Source organism: Lepidochelys kempii, chromosome 4, assembly GCF_965140265.1.
Source record: "Lepidochelys kempii isolate rLepKem1 chromosome 4, rLepKem1.hap2, whole genome shotgun sequence".
NCBI classification, from domain to species: Eukaryota; Metazoa; Chordata; order Testudines; family Cheloniidae; genus Lepidochelys; species Lepidochelys kempii.
This window is the reverse complement of record NC_133259.1, coordinates 72,228,409-72,244,250: the sequence shown is the minus strand read 5'-3', so window position 1 is coordinate 72,244,250 and position 15,842 is coordinate 72,228,409. Positions and strand designations below refer to the sequence as shown.

General features: G+C 39.4%; 1 protein-coding gene across 4 annotated transcripts in view; it reads left to right on the top strand.

Moving 5' to 3' along the window:
* Positions 1-15,628, top strand: part of FBXO8 (F-box protein 8) — a 32,994-nt gene extending 17,366 nt beyond the window's left edge. For 3 of the 4 annotated variants that reach the window (XM_073341659.1, XM_073341660.1, XM_073341658.1), the window contains 3 exons: positions 5,731-5,849; positions 7,015-7,211; positions 8,110-15,628. In XM_073341659.1, the coding sequence (XP_073197760.1) occupies positions 5,731-5,849; positions 7,015-7,211; positions 8,110-8,297 (504 nt within the window). In that variant the 3' untranslated portion in view covers positions 8,298-15,628. The remainder of the gene's footprint in view (positions 1-5,730; positions 5,850-7,014; positions 7,212-8,109) is intronic. The other variant, XM_073341661.1, reaches the window with a different exon arrangement.
* The last annotated feature ends 214 nt before the right edge of the window (positions 15,629-15,842 follow it).

The window sequence follows — 15,842 nt, the reverse complement described above, 5'->3', positions numbered from 1 at the left end:
ACAAATGGGCAGACTGAGTCACAGAGAGGGGATGTGACTGGCCCAAGGTCACTCAGCAAGCCAGTGACAGAGCTGGGAATAGAACCCAGGTCTTATGAATCCCACTTTAGTACCCTATCTCCTCTGCATCCCATGTTGAAAGACAGTGTTTTAAAGGCATATGCACCAGGAGGTAGAGTTCAAATTGAATGTTCAACATTATATCTGCATTTCTTGACTCCTGAATGATTGGTTTCTGAACCTTAATATGCTCATATAAATAATCTATAGTAATGTTGACACATTATGCCTTTTAATATGTTTAATGGAATACGTTTTAGTACATAAACAGTCATGTATTAAGCTTAACATTTAACCAGAAGAACAGAATAGTGCTTGGAAATTCCAGTCAGGGAGAGACCCCACTGTGCTAGGCACTGTACACAAGGCCCTAGAAGAGCTTACAATCTAAGCAGTTGAGTTTACATTACTGTTGAAGCTTTAACCTCTCTATTTTCTAACTTTTAAAAAATGTTAACTGCACCTTAAAGTTTTAAGATGGTGTTGCTTTTGAAATCTTTTTCTTTTAAAAAAAAAAAAAAAAAAAAAGTGGAAAAAAGGAAAATACCTGGATTTACTATTTCCATTTTGCCAGTTAGGCTTTCAATTATACAGCATACTGAGGTGAATTGTATGGGGGTGGCATGAGTGCCCCCATTGGACCTCAGTGAGAATTGAGAATGCTTGGCACTGTGAAGGAGGCATGCTGAGTTAAGTAGAATCAGGCCTATCGTTTAGCTGAAGATAACTCCTTCTTGCAGAAACCGAAGAGAGCAGTCACACTGCAACTGTTTATTTTATACTGGCCGTATCTTTGTTATAGTGCAGTAGAATAATACTTAATATGTATATAGTATTCAGCCATAGATCCCAAAGTGCTTTACAAAGGCAGATAAAACATCATTATCCCCTTTTGGCAGAGGAAGCACACAGAGAGGAGGCAATTTGCCTAGCTTCACATAGTGAGCCAATGGCAGAACTGGGACTAGACTTCCAGTCTGGTATTCTTAGAGTCTTTGTAAAGCAAAAGATTACAATCTGCAGAAAATTGTAGAGTGCAGTAAAACTTGTGGAGAGAACATACTTCGTAGTTTTTGTTATGTGTATCAATGATGCATTTACAATCTATACTAATTCATACTAATAGTGTTAGCAGCAGACTGAGAACAGCAGCCCCTGCTTCTACGTGAACTCTCTAATGAGTTCCAGCAGAGAGAATGTCCCATGCTGTCACATACGGGAATAGTTAATGAAAATGTGCTAAAAATCTTAGCAGATGGTCACTGACCTGCTCAGTAGTGATTCTTTATTTCAATCATCTTTTTGTATTTTAAACGTATTTTAAAAGCTAAGCAAATGCACAAAACTCAGAACTATGTATGCCAAATGTTAAACTTTATCCAATTTTTGCATTAACCTTGATCAGAAAAGTATAGTTAGGGTGGGTTTTTTAGGGGAGGGGAGGGTGATTAATGCCATTGGCAAAAATGTGCTTCACTGTCCTATAACTCAGAACTGTCAATTAATTTTATTCAAACTTTTTTTAAAAAAACAAATCATCATCAGGCATAAGCATAGAAAACTTCAGCCTAAAAGGTGAATAGTTGCAGAAAGTTATAGGCATATGAAAACAGAGCTTTTATAATGTAAACCATTTGCAACCTTAATTATCTGTAATAGCTGCTACAAGATACCTACCATAATATATCTACAAGCAATATAGCTGTAAACAAATGATAAAAATAAAAGCTGTCCAACACTGGCCCCTTTCCAGTAACCAGATTCTCTACAATTCTGAGTGGCATCTCGAATAAATTCCTCCAATTTGATCTTCCCTCTTTCAAGACATCCTTGGCAATCCAGTCTGCTAATCATCCAGATATGTTTCAAAGAGCATCTCAGCCCCCTCACGCATGTCAATTGTCCACTCTCCTGCTGTGCATCTATTACTTTTAATCCATTTCCATGTGCTACAAGAAATAGTATGCCAAGAAATCTTGAATAGTCTAGCTTTGGCATGTTGAGTACATCTGAAACTAAATTTGAGGAAAAGACAGCATTCAAAGGTTAACCAGCATGGAATTTGCATCTTTGTATACGTGTGACGGATGCTGGACCCCTAAGGCAGAGGATGAAAAGTAGCTAAAAAGGTCTAACATGCATATTGAAAATATTATGGGTAGAGAAGAAAACAACCACAGGAGTACTGCAGTAATGTGGAGTGAAGTGAATGCTGATGAAGAAAAATTAAATCGATATTGCACAATTTCAGACATCCATTTAGGAAAGATGGAGGTATTCTAAAGACAAAGGGGAAAGATCAGAGGGAATGCAAATGAGAACTGGTGAACTGCATCAAAATTAATTGGTAACACGAGAAAGGGGTGACATGAACAACTAGTGACCATAAACTAGAACCTGTTGTGATAGTTACTTGCCTCCCTAGTCAAGCATGATGACTGTTAGTTGCATATACTTTAAATTGCCCTTCTTAAATTTAGGATTGCATCCTGGGCTTTGTTGAGCTCATAAACAGCACAATGGGGAAGGAAGACATGGATAGTTCTAAATCACCTTTTCTAAGCCCCCAGTCCTGAGGATAGCCAAAGGACAAAGCTGGCCACAAACACAATTTAGAGCAGCCATGAAACTGCTGTAAATCATGGCTGCTGGAAAGGTCTTCTAAGGACCATTTCACTAGACCATGATTGCCAGAGTATATTGTCCTTGTTCCACCCCACCCAGTGTGCCCCCACCAGCCTTAAACCACTCTTACCCAAAAATTGGTGAGAAACAGGTGACATAAAGCTCAATAGACTGGCTTTACTCCAGCCAAGGATTCCCCTTTGCTGGGGAAATCCTCAGATGCCAGTTTAAGATGGATCAGTGCAATGGGACTTTAAAGCGGATTATCTGACATTTAGTTTTCGCTTCCTTGTAGAATTATGCCCTTTGAATAGTGTCCATTCATAGCTAAACATGCTTATCTAACAAAGGTGATTTATTTTGTTGGGGAGGAAGGTGATGGAGATGCCATAAACATACAACAGTTTACACACTTAGCGAGCAGATTGTCCAGTGTCCTTACAAATAACCTTCACTCAATGTGAGCAAACAAAAAAATGGGGAAAATCTTTTAAAAGAAACCATTTCAGTTTGGTTCAAATTATTTGTTATTTGAGGCGAAATAACAGTAACTCCAAAATGTCACTGTTACTGTGTTGGAATGAATATGCAATCACACCGTGTGTGTGTGTGTGAAAAAGAGGAAAAGGAAATGAGTGAGGAGATGGCAGTGGCATAAGAAGTTACAATAAAAGAAGGAAGCAGAGCTAGGGTGGGTTTGAGGATGTCAAATGAGGAGCTGGTCGCTTGTATAATGAGTACCAACAACACACTGCTGGTTCTGAAGAGCCTTATATAGCACAGAAATATTTCCCAGCATCTCCCAGTTCTGGGAGAACAAGTTCAGATTGTCTGTGTAGAACAGGTGACTTTTTTCATTGTGAAGGTAGATGGTAAATCCATATCTGTTCCGATTGTCCAATGTCTCCCTCTTTTAGTAACACCCTGTAGTAAGAAGAGTAAGTGCTGTGAGGACACAGCTTGTTTAAAAATAGGATATTCCGCAAGGCACCAGTTCATCTGAACACTTTTAAGCACGTGCTTATAGGTAAGCACCTACTTTAATGTTTTGCTGAATCAGAGTGCAAGATTAAGGAGGCAGAGTTAAACAGAAGATGTAATGAGATATTGTAGTGTTGATGTTTTGCTTTTTGTCATATTTAAGCAATTGTCAAAATACTTGAGGCATCAGTGAGCAATTGTTTAATCATTTTGATAATCCATTTTAGTTTTCCATTTAAGCCTCGATTCAGAAAAGCACTTAAGCATGTGTTTAAGGCCATTCCTATTTGGAAAAGCCTAGATAAATCCCAATTAGGTCAATGGGTATTAAGCACACACTCAAGTGCATGCTTTAATTTAAACACATGCTTAAATGCTGCCCTGAATAGGGATGCTTACCTGAATCAGGCCCTAAAGTTGCCTAGATTCCTTGTTCCTAATAGAAAATTGTTTGCATATATTTAATTTTTTGCATATATTTAAAACATTGTTTCGATTATAACTAAAGAACTATGTTACTTCAGGTAACATTTTCCACAAATATAAAAACAAATTACGAACCAGTTTAAAAAAAAAGAAGACTAAGTAGCATATTATGTGTGTTGTGTATGTGTGTGCTAGTCTTTCAGGTCTCTTAAGTGAAGTCCCTGATCATCATCTCAAGGTGTAGTTTCTAGAATCATGTTTGCTTGACATGGTTCAGCTTTTCTGTCTTACTTAACTGTTTCACTTTTTATAAAATAACTTTCCAGATTAAAAGCTCAGTCCTGCTCTCCTTATTTATGTAGAACTTCAATTGACATCACTGGGAAGGTTGCTTATAAACAAAGTGTTAGGTTGCCCCCACTGTGTCTTTATAGATATAATTTAATCCAAAAGGGGAAATTTGGAATATATTGTAAAGTACCTGGAATCAGAAGATTTATAATGAAAAAAAATTGTAAGGATTATCTTATTTGGTGATTTAGGGAGTTGCACTGATACACTGATGTCTAAATCAAATTAAGATAATGCATTAGATTGCACATTGGTACATATTTCAGCATTATATTATCACTGTTGTGTTGCCATATTTACTGCGGAAGACGCAATTTGAGTTTAAGCCCCTTCCCAAAAAAGTTTTATGCTCTGCTTTTAAATAGGTCACGGTTTTTCTCCCTCTACCCACCCCTCCCCAAAATTTTTGGTTAAAATGCAGTAAACTGCTTTTGAATTATAAGACCATGACAAAAGTAGTTTTTCATGCTTTAAGATACTTGAATTCAAGAAAAGCATCCAAAAAGATTTTAAATATTGTATTTACATGTTCAAATTTGGCATGTACATACTTCTTAGTGAAAAGTGTGTGCTTGGCAAAGTGTGAAAAAATGGTTGTAATGTAGAAGTAATAAATAATTGAATAGATAGCATATGATATATGTTCATTCTGTCACTTTCTAAACTAGTTTTTTTTATTAGGGAGAGGCAGAGTGCTGTTGGATTTTTTTATACATATATACTATATGTATATGTGTGTGTATCTTGATCTGCACTTTGAATAAACACACTTGCATTATTTGAGTTATTATACATTTAATTAAATGTATATAGTGCATTTATTTGAATGTGATTCCATACACATGGAAGAACATTGATATCAATGCTTTAGATAAAAATAAAGGCAAAAAGCCAAGATTTTTATATGCACCATAATTAGGAAATTATAAATTATGGTCCCTACAACAAACATAATTTAATCACCATGTACATACATATGACAGAAAAATAGTAAGAGAAAATACAACAGAATCAAATTATGCTTGCTGTGGGCTGTGTAATTTTGAATTTCCTACTGTTAGTACATGTAAAATCTCAACCATAATGTTGCATTAATTTTATTTGCATTTGATTTATATTAATTTTAGATTGTGTTGTGCATGTTGAAATGCTGTTTAGAGGATGAAGGAGGTATTATGCTAAAACGTTAGCAGGCTTATGTTCCAATATTACTCATTACAATATTTGCCCATAAAAGAATTGTTAAGACCAATTTTATTTATATAAAAATGTCCTTTTTTGTCTCAGGGAGTTAACTACTTTATGTCCAAGGGTATACTGGATGATTCACCAAAGGAAATAGCTAAGTTTATCTTTTGTACAAGAACACTAAATTGGAAGAAACTGAGGATCTATCTTGATGAAAGGTAATTTGAATCTGTAATGAGGAAAAAATGCTATATTCCTTTTTTTCAGTCTGTAGCACCTTTCTGTAATCACTCTTCTTACATGTACTAATCTAATGAAAAATAATCTTTAATTAGAAAAATTTGAATTAAGAGCTCAAACAGAGATTCAGCTAAAATATATTATTCCTAAAGCAGAACATTTACTCCGTTCTAGCATGTGTGTGCATACACCACTATATGTATATAAGCATACTGTGTTTATCTAGTAAAGGTCAGATAGTGTACTTATTTCCATGTTTTCAGTTCCAAGCTTAATTGGAATGTCACCTTACATAGGAGATCTTTGCACTCTCTAGCATTGGAATGTTGTTCTTAATATTTTGCTATGTATATTTTCTCTTGTTTCTTAAGAATGAAATTCACCTTTCCTCCCGAAAGAATGAGTAACCAGGCTTTAAGCAAGACACTGTGTTTAGACTGGGGCGTGGAAATTGTAGATGTGCAAAAGAATAGACCATAGGCTGGAATTCTGGATGCTGATGCTCCACAACCCCTAGTTGGGACGTTTTCAGCCACTGGATCAGTACATTTGTGGCTCTCTTGCCGCTCCCCTGGCTTGCTTCCAAGTTTCCCTTGCACACCAAGCCATTTTGATATTCAGGGAATAGACTGAGCATGCATTCCCACTGAAGCTGAGCGTTGCGGAGGGCCTCTATGCCAGCCCTATGCACCATCAGTGAATATCACCTTAGCTGAGCCTGGTTTTAAGAGAGTACTGCCTTAACTGCTTGTTAATGTACATAGGCCCTGAAAGACATATTGTATATTTATTCCTTTGACTATGGTTTCCTTAGTTTTCTCAGGTATTGTTGCAGCCTCAATTTCCTCTGTACTCTGTGTGTGTATGTGTACAAATTTAGAATACTGCTTTTATTATAATTTCTCTAAAGTATTAGGCTGAACTGTACGCTGCTGTGGTAGGAGTCTGAGGAACGTGTGTTTCCTATTCTTGCTTTATCATTGTTGGATTTTTTTCTTCATTTTCTCATGACAGAAAATACCTATAATTAAGACTCTTTAAGAAATCTTCATTTTAATCTGTGAAACCTTGTTTCATGTTTAAACAGTAGAAAGGAAATTTCTCTAAATGTTTTTTGTATTTCCCCCCTGCCCCCACAACCAGGAGAGATGTTTTGGATGACCTTGTGACACTGCACAACTTCAGAAATCAGTTCTTGCCAAATGCACTGAGAGAGTTTTTCAGGCACATTCATGCCCCTGAGGAGCGTGGGGAGTATCTTGAGACTCTTATAACAAAGTTCTCACACAGATTCTGTGCTTGTAATCCTGATTTGATGAGAGAACTTGGCCTTAGCCCTGGTAAGAAGAGAGGACTTCTGTGCATTGAATCAGTCTATATTTATCTACATATACTTTGAAAAATGTTACTTTTCATAGTGGGTTTAAATCAGGGTCCAATTAAAAATTTTCTAAAAGTAGAAAGATTAGTCTTGGGAGAGGGTCAGGTCTGCGTATATTGTATACAGTAAGCAAACAGACACCTGTCAGGAGCTACGGTAATACAGACAAGTAATAGTAATTTAAAAAAAAAAAAACTTTTGACTTACTGATTTTCCTCTTGTACATACCTGACAGGCAAACAACTTTCATGTACAAAAAGTGATTTTAAAAAATGGTTGTGTTACATCTTTTCCCTTCACCCTTGTTTGCCCTTTATCTCTGTGGTCTCTATAGGTTCTGATCCTGTAAAGACTTACACATAAGCTTAACTTTACACCCTGTGAATAATCCCACTGAAGCAAATAGGGTGAATTCCTGGCCTCATTGAAGTCAATGGGTGTTTTGCCATTGACTTCAGTGGGGCCAGGATTTTACCCAGTGAGACTGCTCACATACTTAGTCTTTAGAATGTGCCTCGCAGTTGTGGGATCAGGGCCTTAAAGTGAAATCTCTTCAGGGAAGGGATCAGTCTACCTTCATGTTTGTAAAGAATTTTGCACACTTTAGATACTCTATATATATAAATAAATTCATTGGTGTTTATTTAGCACTGCATTATTATAACTTTTCAATAATAATAAATTGTTTTCAATGGACTACTCATGTGAGTAAAGTTACTCATGTGCATATCTATTCATGCAAGCCCTTAAGATTATAAGATCCTTGAGCAGGGACTGGTAATTTTAGTTGCCTGTAAAGTGCCATCCATACTTACGGTTCTGTAAACAATAACTTCATAATGTTCTCTTTTCTTTAGATGCAGTTTATGTACTATGCTACTCTTTGATTCTGCTTTCCATTGATCTTACCAGCCCTCATGTGAAGAACAAAATGTCAAAGAGAGAATTTATCCGAAACACACGACGTGCTGCTCAGAACATTAGTGAAGATTTTGTAGGGCACCTTTATGACAACATCTACCTTATTGGCCACGTGGCTGCCTAAAAGCACAATTTGCTAGGACTAAGAATTAGTAGTTTACAAAAACTAAAGCTACCCAAGGAGTTAATTATTTTGTAGATATGGGGGTTATATTAGTGCTGGTCATTCTAACCTCTGTATACAATCACAATGTGTGTTGTATGTACTACCTTTTTTAGAAATTTACCATGGGAACGGAAAGATTTTGGTGAATTTTTTCTTAATTTTGTTTATGTTTTGCACAAAGCAGTGCCATTAGTCTGACACAGCCATTTATGAATGTTAAACTGACATTACAATCTAAAGCTGACAAGATGGTGGATTTGTGCATTAGATTTGCTTGAAAACTTTAACCAGTTCCATTATTTTTTAAAATACCATGTAATGTGTACATATTTAACTAAAGAGATTTATAATCATTATTTTATTGTAAAATATTTTAACTAAAGTTTTTCCTTTTTCTCTCTTAAAAATAGTCTTGTATTTCTTCACTTTACATTGCAAACTTTGCTCTTGTTTTCATGATGTTGGTTTTCTCAGATACCTGAGTTAGAGAAATGCTGGCCATGACATTCCATCAATGTTTGTTCCAGGACACACCGAACATTTGTGGAGTGTTTAAACTAGCGTTTACTATTGCATTAGCTAACTTAAATTAATTGGCAGTCAGTTATTAATGCAAGTTAAAATGGGACCACAAACTGTAGTTAGACAAATCCTGAGGACCTATCTACATGATGAATAGACTAGAAACACTGATTTTTTAAAAATTCAAGTTTGAAAGCAGCCTTGACACATAGCAGAGATGAAGTTACAATTGTGTTAGCTCATTGTGTGATAAGGCGGAGCATGTCAAGACTAGCTCACGATGGAGGTTAATTAACATGTTGTTCCTAACCTTAACCTTACCTCGACCAGTTTTCCAATCTAGATATTCCATTGATGGAGAATTTGGGATAAACACAGCCAATGAACACAATTCTGAAGTTGTTAAACTGTGCCAACATGAGGTGATATATTAGCTAACACAGTTTTTAAAAGCACCTTTTTCCTCGTCTAGTGGTCATGTAGGCAGGTTCTAGACTCAGGAACATAGTTTCAGTTATGTACTAACTTACAATTAAAAGGGTACTTTTAGCTTTGCAGCTTCTATTACAATGAATGGGGAGCTGTGTGGCTGTTAGCCAAGTAACTCTCAATACGCATTTCTCTATATTATGCACGAGGTTTACTTATTCCTTAATTTTCTTTCCTGATGATGTGGCTGTACATGCATCTAAATACACATCACTGCAGTATCTGTGTTAGTCATTTAATGATTTTATCCTGGGGTCCACTGTGAGATTTGTAAGTATTTTTATTTCCATTTTACATATGAGGTCACACAGGAAGCCCATGATAGAGCTAGGAATTGAACTCAGATCTCCTGAGGTCTAGTCAACTGCCTTAACCACAGTGCCACTTTCTTTAGGTGCTATCAAGCTGCATACGGGCTATTTAAACTGAAGTAAAGAGAGTTCTGCTATTGGTAAATGCAGTATTTAGTGCCTATAGTATTTCTAATATATCTCTCATCCACATACAAAAATGTACCCAGATATTGCAGGTGTGGTTCAAGTACAGTACCTCAAAACAAGTCCTCACTCCAGTTGTACTTGTGCAGCCTACACCAGAGAGGACAAGAACCACTGGTATTGCAGATGGTCTTTCGACCTGAGTTCCACAGTACTGCTCTGTTCTACCACATGACTACTTTTGTCTGTATGCCAGGTCTATTAGCACATCCTCTTTCAGAAAACCTAAGAGCAGACGCAGCAATGACAGGTTAATCCTAACTCTACTAAGAAACCTCAAGTTACAGTGGCCTGGATGCAAAAAAACGAAATTAGGCACCTAGAAAATCACCAGAACAACACTGCAATCCACAAAATCAGCACACAAGCACAGTGCCACCTAAGCTAGCCTCTGGGAGATGCTGGTGAGAAGGGAGTGTCTTACGCCCTTCTCCTCTCTGGGATGTAGGTGTCTAAGTCTGGGCTGCAGGGAGATGCCTATTGCTGCTAGTGATCCACGAACTGGGGAAAGATAGGTGTTCCACTGTCTGAGCCATGGAGGCCTGATCTGGTAGGTGAGCTCAGAGGCTGCCTAACTTCATAAAACTGGGGACGTGGAGGACTTATAACCTTTACCCCAGTGGCTAGGGTACTCACACCAGATGTGAGAGCTCCCTGGGTCAAGTCCCCCTTCTGCCTAATGAAGCAAAGGGCTTTGAACAGAGATCTGCTACCTCTCAGGTGAGTGCCCTAACCCCTGGGCTAGAGAGTTATTTTAATTCTCAGGTCAAATTAATAATCACTCAGTTATTTAAAAAGTGTAACAACTTCAACAGGAGAAACTGAAGGAGTCCCACATCAGAATATCCCATTGCCCAAGGGGTAGCACACTCATCTGAGAGCTGGCAGGCCTAGAATCAGATGGCTAGTGGTAGGAACATAGGTGCTTTGGGAACTTTTACTACAGAAACTTAAGCACTGAGTTTAAGCACCTACAGAGTTAGGTGGCAGCTGAATATGAGTTTTGTGGAACCCACCCTGTGTCTTCCCTGGTCCTGTGACTCCACCATGAGTAGCACTAGGATTTCTGGGGGCATCTCCAATGGTTCTTTGTGATGCAGTAAGTCACTCTATAGTTCTTTTCCCCATGAATTGTAGGAGAACTTGTCTGTCTTTCAGGGTATACAGGAGGAATTGTGGGAGGGATTGGAGGACTAGCAGCACCAGATTTAGTCTTCATCTTCACTGCAAATAACCCAGGCTGCTTCTTCGAGTGATGTCTCTATGGGTGCTCCACTGGAGGTTGGCAACACCCCCTGTGCCTGGAATTGGAGATCTTCACCAGCAGTGCTTGTCGGACCATGTATGCACACCTTCTCTCTCGCAGGTTGCACGCAGTATGTATATAGCATTGTGTGGTCTAACCGCTCCCAATTCCTTCTCTAGTGCCTTTCATCTGGGACGGAATCCGCTAGCAGAGCCTGCTTCTCCTATTCCCTCATAGACAGTGCCTTACCTGATAGTGTAGTTAGTTTTTTTTCCCCCCCTTTTCTTCTCCTTCTATTTAAAACCAATGTTTTTGTTTTAACTTTGCAGTTCTTCTCATAGCTTAGGTTTCCATTTTTCCCACTTCCTGTCCTTCCCAACTGGGAAGCCTTTTCCCTTCGCCCTTATGCCTGGCTCTCCTGGGTTTAAGAGGTGCGTTTCATGCAGGTCCACCTTCTCAATAACAGATGGCCACCTGCAGTGTATATCTGGGAGAGGCACACATTTCACAAAAGTGTTCTCACTGCCTCAGCCTGAAACCTAGAGCCAGAAATGACAGGGCATTAGACTGAAACTTCTCCTCATGGAGAAAATGCTACGTCCAGCATCAGGCTCGGGCCCAGATTCTTTCCCAAAGATACGCTCACTTTCTGCCAGGTCGTCTGCTGCCTCCCCCACATGCCCTGTGAAGAGAGAGTCATCTTGTGATCGTGCAAATGACAAGAAATGGGCTTCCTCCTCCTCACACTCTGAGGCGCAGCCCACCAGAACATCCCTGGCTAGGTCAGTGGCTTCAACCTCATCCAACAGGGGACATAGTTCTGGGGTTCATTTAAGTATACTGGCTCAAATAAATAGTCTCAAGATCCTATCTGCACAAACCTTCAGCTCTCAGCACCGTTCCCCAGCTCTGGGCACCAAGGCAGCCCATTTGCAGGAGTTACGGCACCGATGAAGCCGTTGACTGAGAGTAAGACCTCAGCACCATCAAAATCATCGGCACTGACCAAGTCACCAGCAATGACCGACTCATTGACATAGAAATCTTCGGCACCAGCCAAGTCTTCAGCACCATCTTCTGAAATTTCAGGGACATAAACTCTTCCCTCCCCACTGTGTGTTACAACGGCATCAGTGATGCTCCTTCCACTTCTACGAGACTTCAGATACCCTAAAGACCTGCTGGTATGTGACACTCCAGAGTCTCTGCTTCTTCAATCGGAGGTCCCTGCACTTCTACCCACCTCTCCAGACTCATGACATTTCTCCCTCTCTCCACTGAGGATGGCATCTCCCTTCCCCAGTGAGGAGGAGGACAGAGTTCCATTGTTCCCTACTGGACAAATTGCACCATCTTATCCTCACTATATGGAGACTACCTGTGGGCCCCCAATCCTGGCAGGGACCACCATGGATGCAGCCACATGTGCCACTCCCACCAAACTGGCCATAGGGGGACCCTTGGGCCAAGTACAGGGCACAATTCAGGATCCTCCCAGAAAGCAAAGCCAGAGACCTACACCTCTCCCTTCTCCATTAGTGTCTCACCCTCAGGAAGTCGAACTGCCACCAGTGCCAACTGAGAAGAAAGAACAGGAGGAAGAGGAGGCTCCCGCAACTTTACATTTTTCCTCCTCACCTGCCAACAGGTCTGGTATACTTATCTTCTATGCATGATGGTATGCTGACTGATCTCTCTCCACCTAACGCTGACTCCTCTCACAGGACATAGGATGCATTCTCCGTCCCAATCCACAGATGCTTCATCTCAAAGCTTCGCTCCTCCATGGTTCTAGGGCCCGGAAATAACCTGCTCAGACACAGTCAAAAAGATACTTTACAATAACAGGAGTGACTCGACCAAAGGCACTTACATTCACATGGACTAGATTTCACTGCTGATGCACCTCCCACCAGGTTGATGCAGTGGCCCTTTTGCCACTTATTTTTGACTACATTCTACACCTCAAACAGTCAGGATTGGCCAATAGCTCTAATTAGGGTACACTTGGTGACAATCACTACTTTTCACTCACCCATTGATAGTCACTCCATCTTCACACACCCATTCATGAAGCACTTCTTGAGGGGTATTCAAAATCTCTATCCCCATATACAAGACCTGACCCAAGCCTGGTCCTACATTCTCTGACTAGGCCCCCTTTGAACCAATGGCAACCTGTTCTTACATCTACCTATCAATGAAAACGGCCTTTCTTGTCACTATCACTTCTGCTCGATGAGTGGGCGAAATCATGGCCCTCCTGGTATATCCACCATACACAGTGTATTATAAAGGCAAAGTTACACTACCATGCCCAAGATTCTTATCTAAGGTCCCAACATCTTTTCATCTCAACCAACCAACACACCTCCTTTTGCTTCTTTCTGAAGCCACACAGTAATCAACAGGAGGCAGCTCTACACACCCTAGACATGAGGGGCGCATTACCCTTCTACTTGGACAGGACTAAACCCTTCTGGAAATTGCCACACTTATTCCTCTCCACCACCGAAAGATCCAGAGGCACTACTATATTGAAACAATGCCTCTCTAAATGAATCTCACAGTGTATATGTTTATCTTACGAACTCCATGATAGACAACCTTCTATCTCAGTCAGAACGCATTCCACATGATCGTTGCCTACCTCAATTGCCTTTCTTAATAATGTCCCCATTTATGACCTTTGTAAGGCTGCCACGTGGGCATCGACAGACACTTTCACCCAGCACTACACTATTATGCACACTCTCCTTGGACATGCTGTCCTATCGTTGGCAGTACATGTCATTCCAAAGCCCATCCTTCCAACTAGGAGCACTGCTTTATAGCCACCTACAGTGGAGCACCCACAGCGACATCACTCAAAGAAGAGAGAGTAACTCACCCTGTGCAGGTTTCAGAGTAACAGCCGTGAAGTGAGATGTAGCTCATGAAAGCTCATGCACAAATAAATTGGTTAGTCTCTAAGGTGCCACAAGTACTCCTTTTCTTTTCACCCTGTGCAGTAACTGAGGTTTTTCAAGATGTGTCCCGCTATGGGTGCTCCGCTCTCCACCCTCTTCCCCTCTGCTTTGAAGCCAAAAACATAAGCTCTGCGGCAGAGAAGGAACTGGGGGCAGTCGGATTATACAGTGCTATATACACATCCCGCACACAGCGCGGGAGATGGGAGGTGCGCATGTGAAGTCCATCAGGCACAGTTGGTGAAGATCTCTGTTCCCAGGTGCAGGGGGTGCCGCAGCACCTAGAGTGGAGCGCCCATAGGGACACACATCTTAAAGAACCTCAGTTACCGCACAGGGTGAGTAACCCTCTCTTTAATTCATATGCCCAGCTCTGCCAGCTAGACCAGGTTGAAAGCACCACTAAATTTGAGTGACAGTTCTAGTGTATGGGCTGGGGGGAGGGGATTCAGAGCAACACCCAGGTCAAAGCCCTATAAAACATACTCTGAGAGACCACATTTTAAATCTTTCACCATGGTGGCTTCAGCCATACTCAAGTGTGACACAAGCACAACTGTTCTGCATACATCCAGATGAAACTAGTGTGTGTGTGTCAGTGTGGAATGTTGTGTACTTATTTCATTAAAGAATCTGATGTACTGCACATGCTCAGTATGTCATCTTCAATTTCTTCTAATGTCTAAGGTTTTTTTTTTCCAAAACCACTTGTTACTAACTTGCATAGCTACTATCCATCACTGAAGATCACAGATTTATGCCAAATTTGACATTCTAAAATAAAATGAAGCTGTCTGAGATATAATGACACAAAAAAACAAACATATTTTAAGTATAAAATAGGTCTGTTTATTTTAAGGTTGGGAATAGAAGTTGCCAGTCAAAACCAGTTCAATTTTCTTGAAACTTTAAAATAAAAATCACCTTTCAGATGAGACCAATTATAAAACCATATTGGCCCACACTGAAAATCATTGAGAAAATTGTAAACAATTTGAGAATAAGTATTTAGAAGCATGAAATGCCCAAATCAGCATCACTAGCTCCATTCTCTAATGTATGCACAATAGATTTATATACACTATTTATTTAATTTGTCAGCAAGAATTGTTCTTTTCATAATGGTGGGGTTTTTTTGTGTCCAAGCTTGTCACTGTGGAATCCACTCCGTTTTGTAAAGTGAACTACATTATAAGAAGCAAATCTGAAACCATTTTCAATCCTTGGCAACACTGATGCGCTATTTTCATTTAGAAAAGGCACACAATTACACAGCTGTAAGTATTTTAAAAAATCAGATTTACTTCCCTTCTATTGAATTACTGTTGAAAATCAAAGTAAAGGTTTTTATTTTTTTTTCTTTTAACATATTTCAAATAAGTATCAAAACTAATAAGCATTAAGGTTGACGACTAGCTTTCTGCCGTTGTAAAATCTTTCGCTCTAATCTCAAAAGCACTATTAAAATGGACAAAGGACAGACTTGAAGGATTTCCTGCATCTCCCATAGGCATGCTATGGTTTCATTTTGGTTTAAAGAGCAATAATATACAAAACTGTATGATCTACCTACAATCCTACAATAGCGATTTTAGCAACTAAAATAAATCTAAATCTTTTGATATATTTAAGATATATTTTATTAGTATAAAATATGCATGAGTAAAAGCATAATAGATTTCAGCTAACATTAGTTGTGGAAAAAATGTCTTTACTGTATTTGAAATGTACACATTTCTGTTACTACATCATTTTACAGAGTTTGCCAGCACTGTTAATT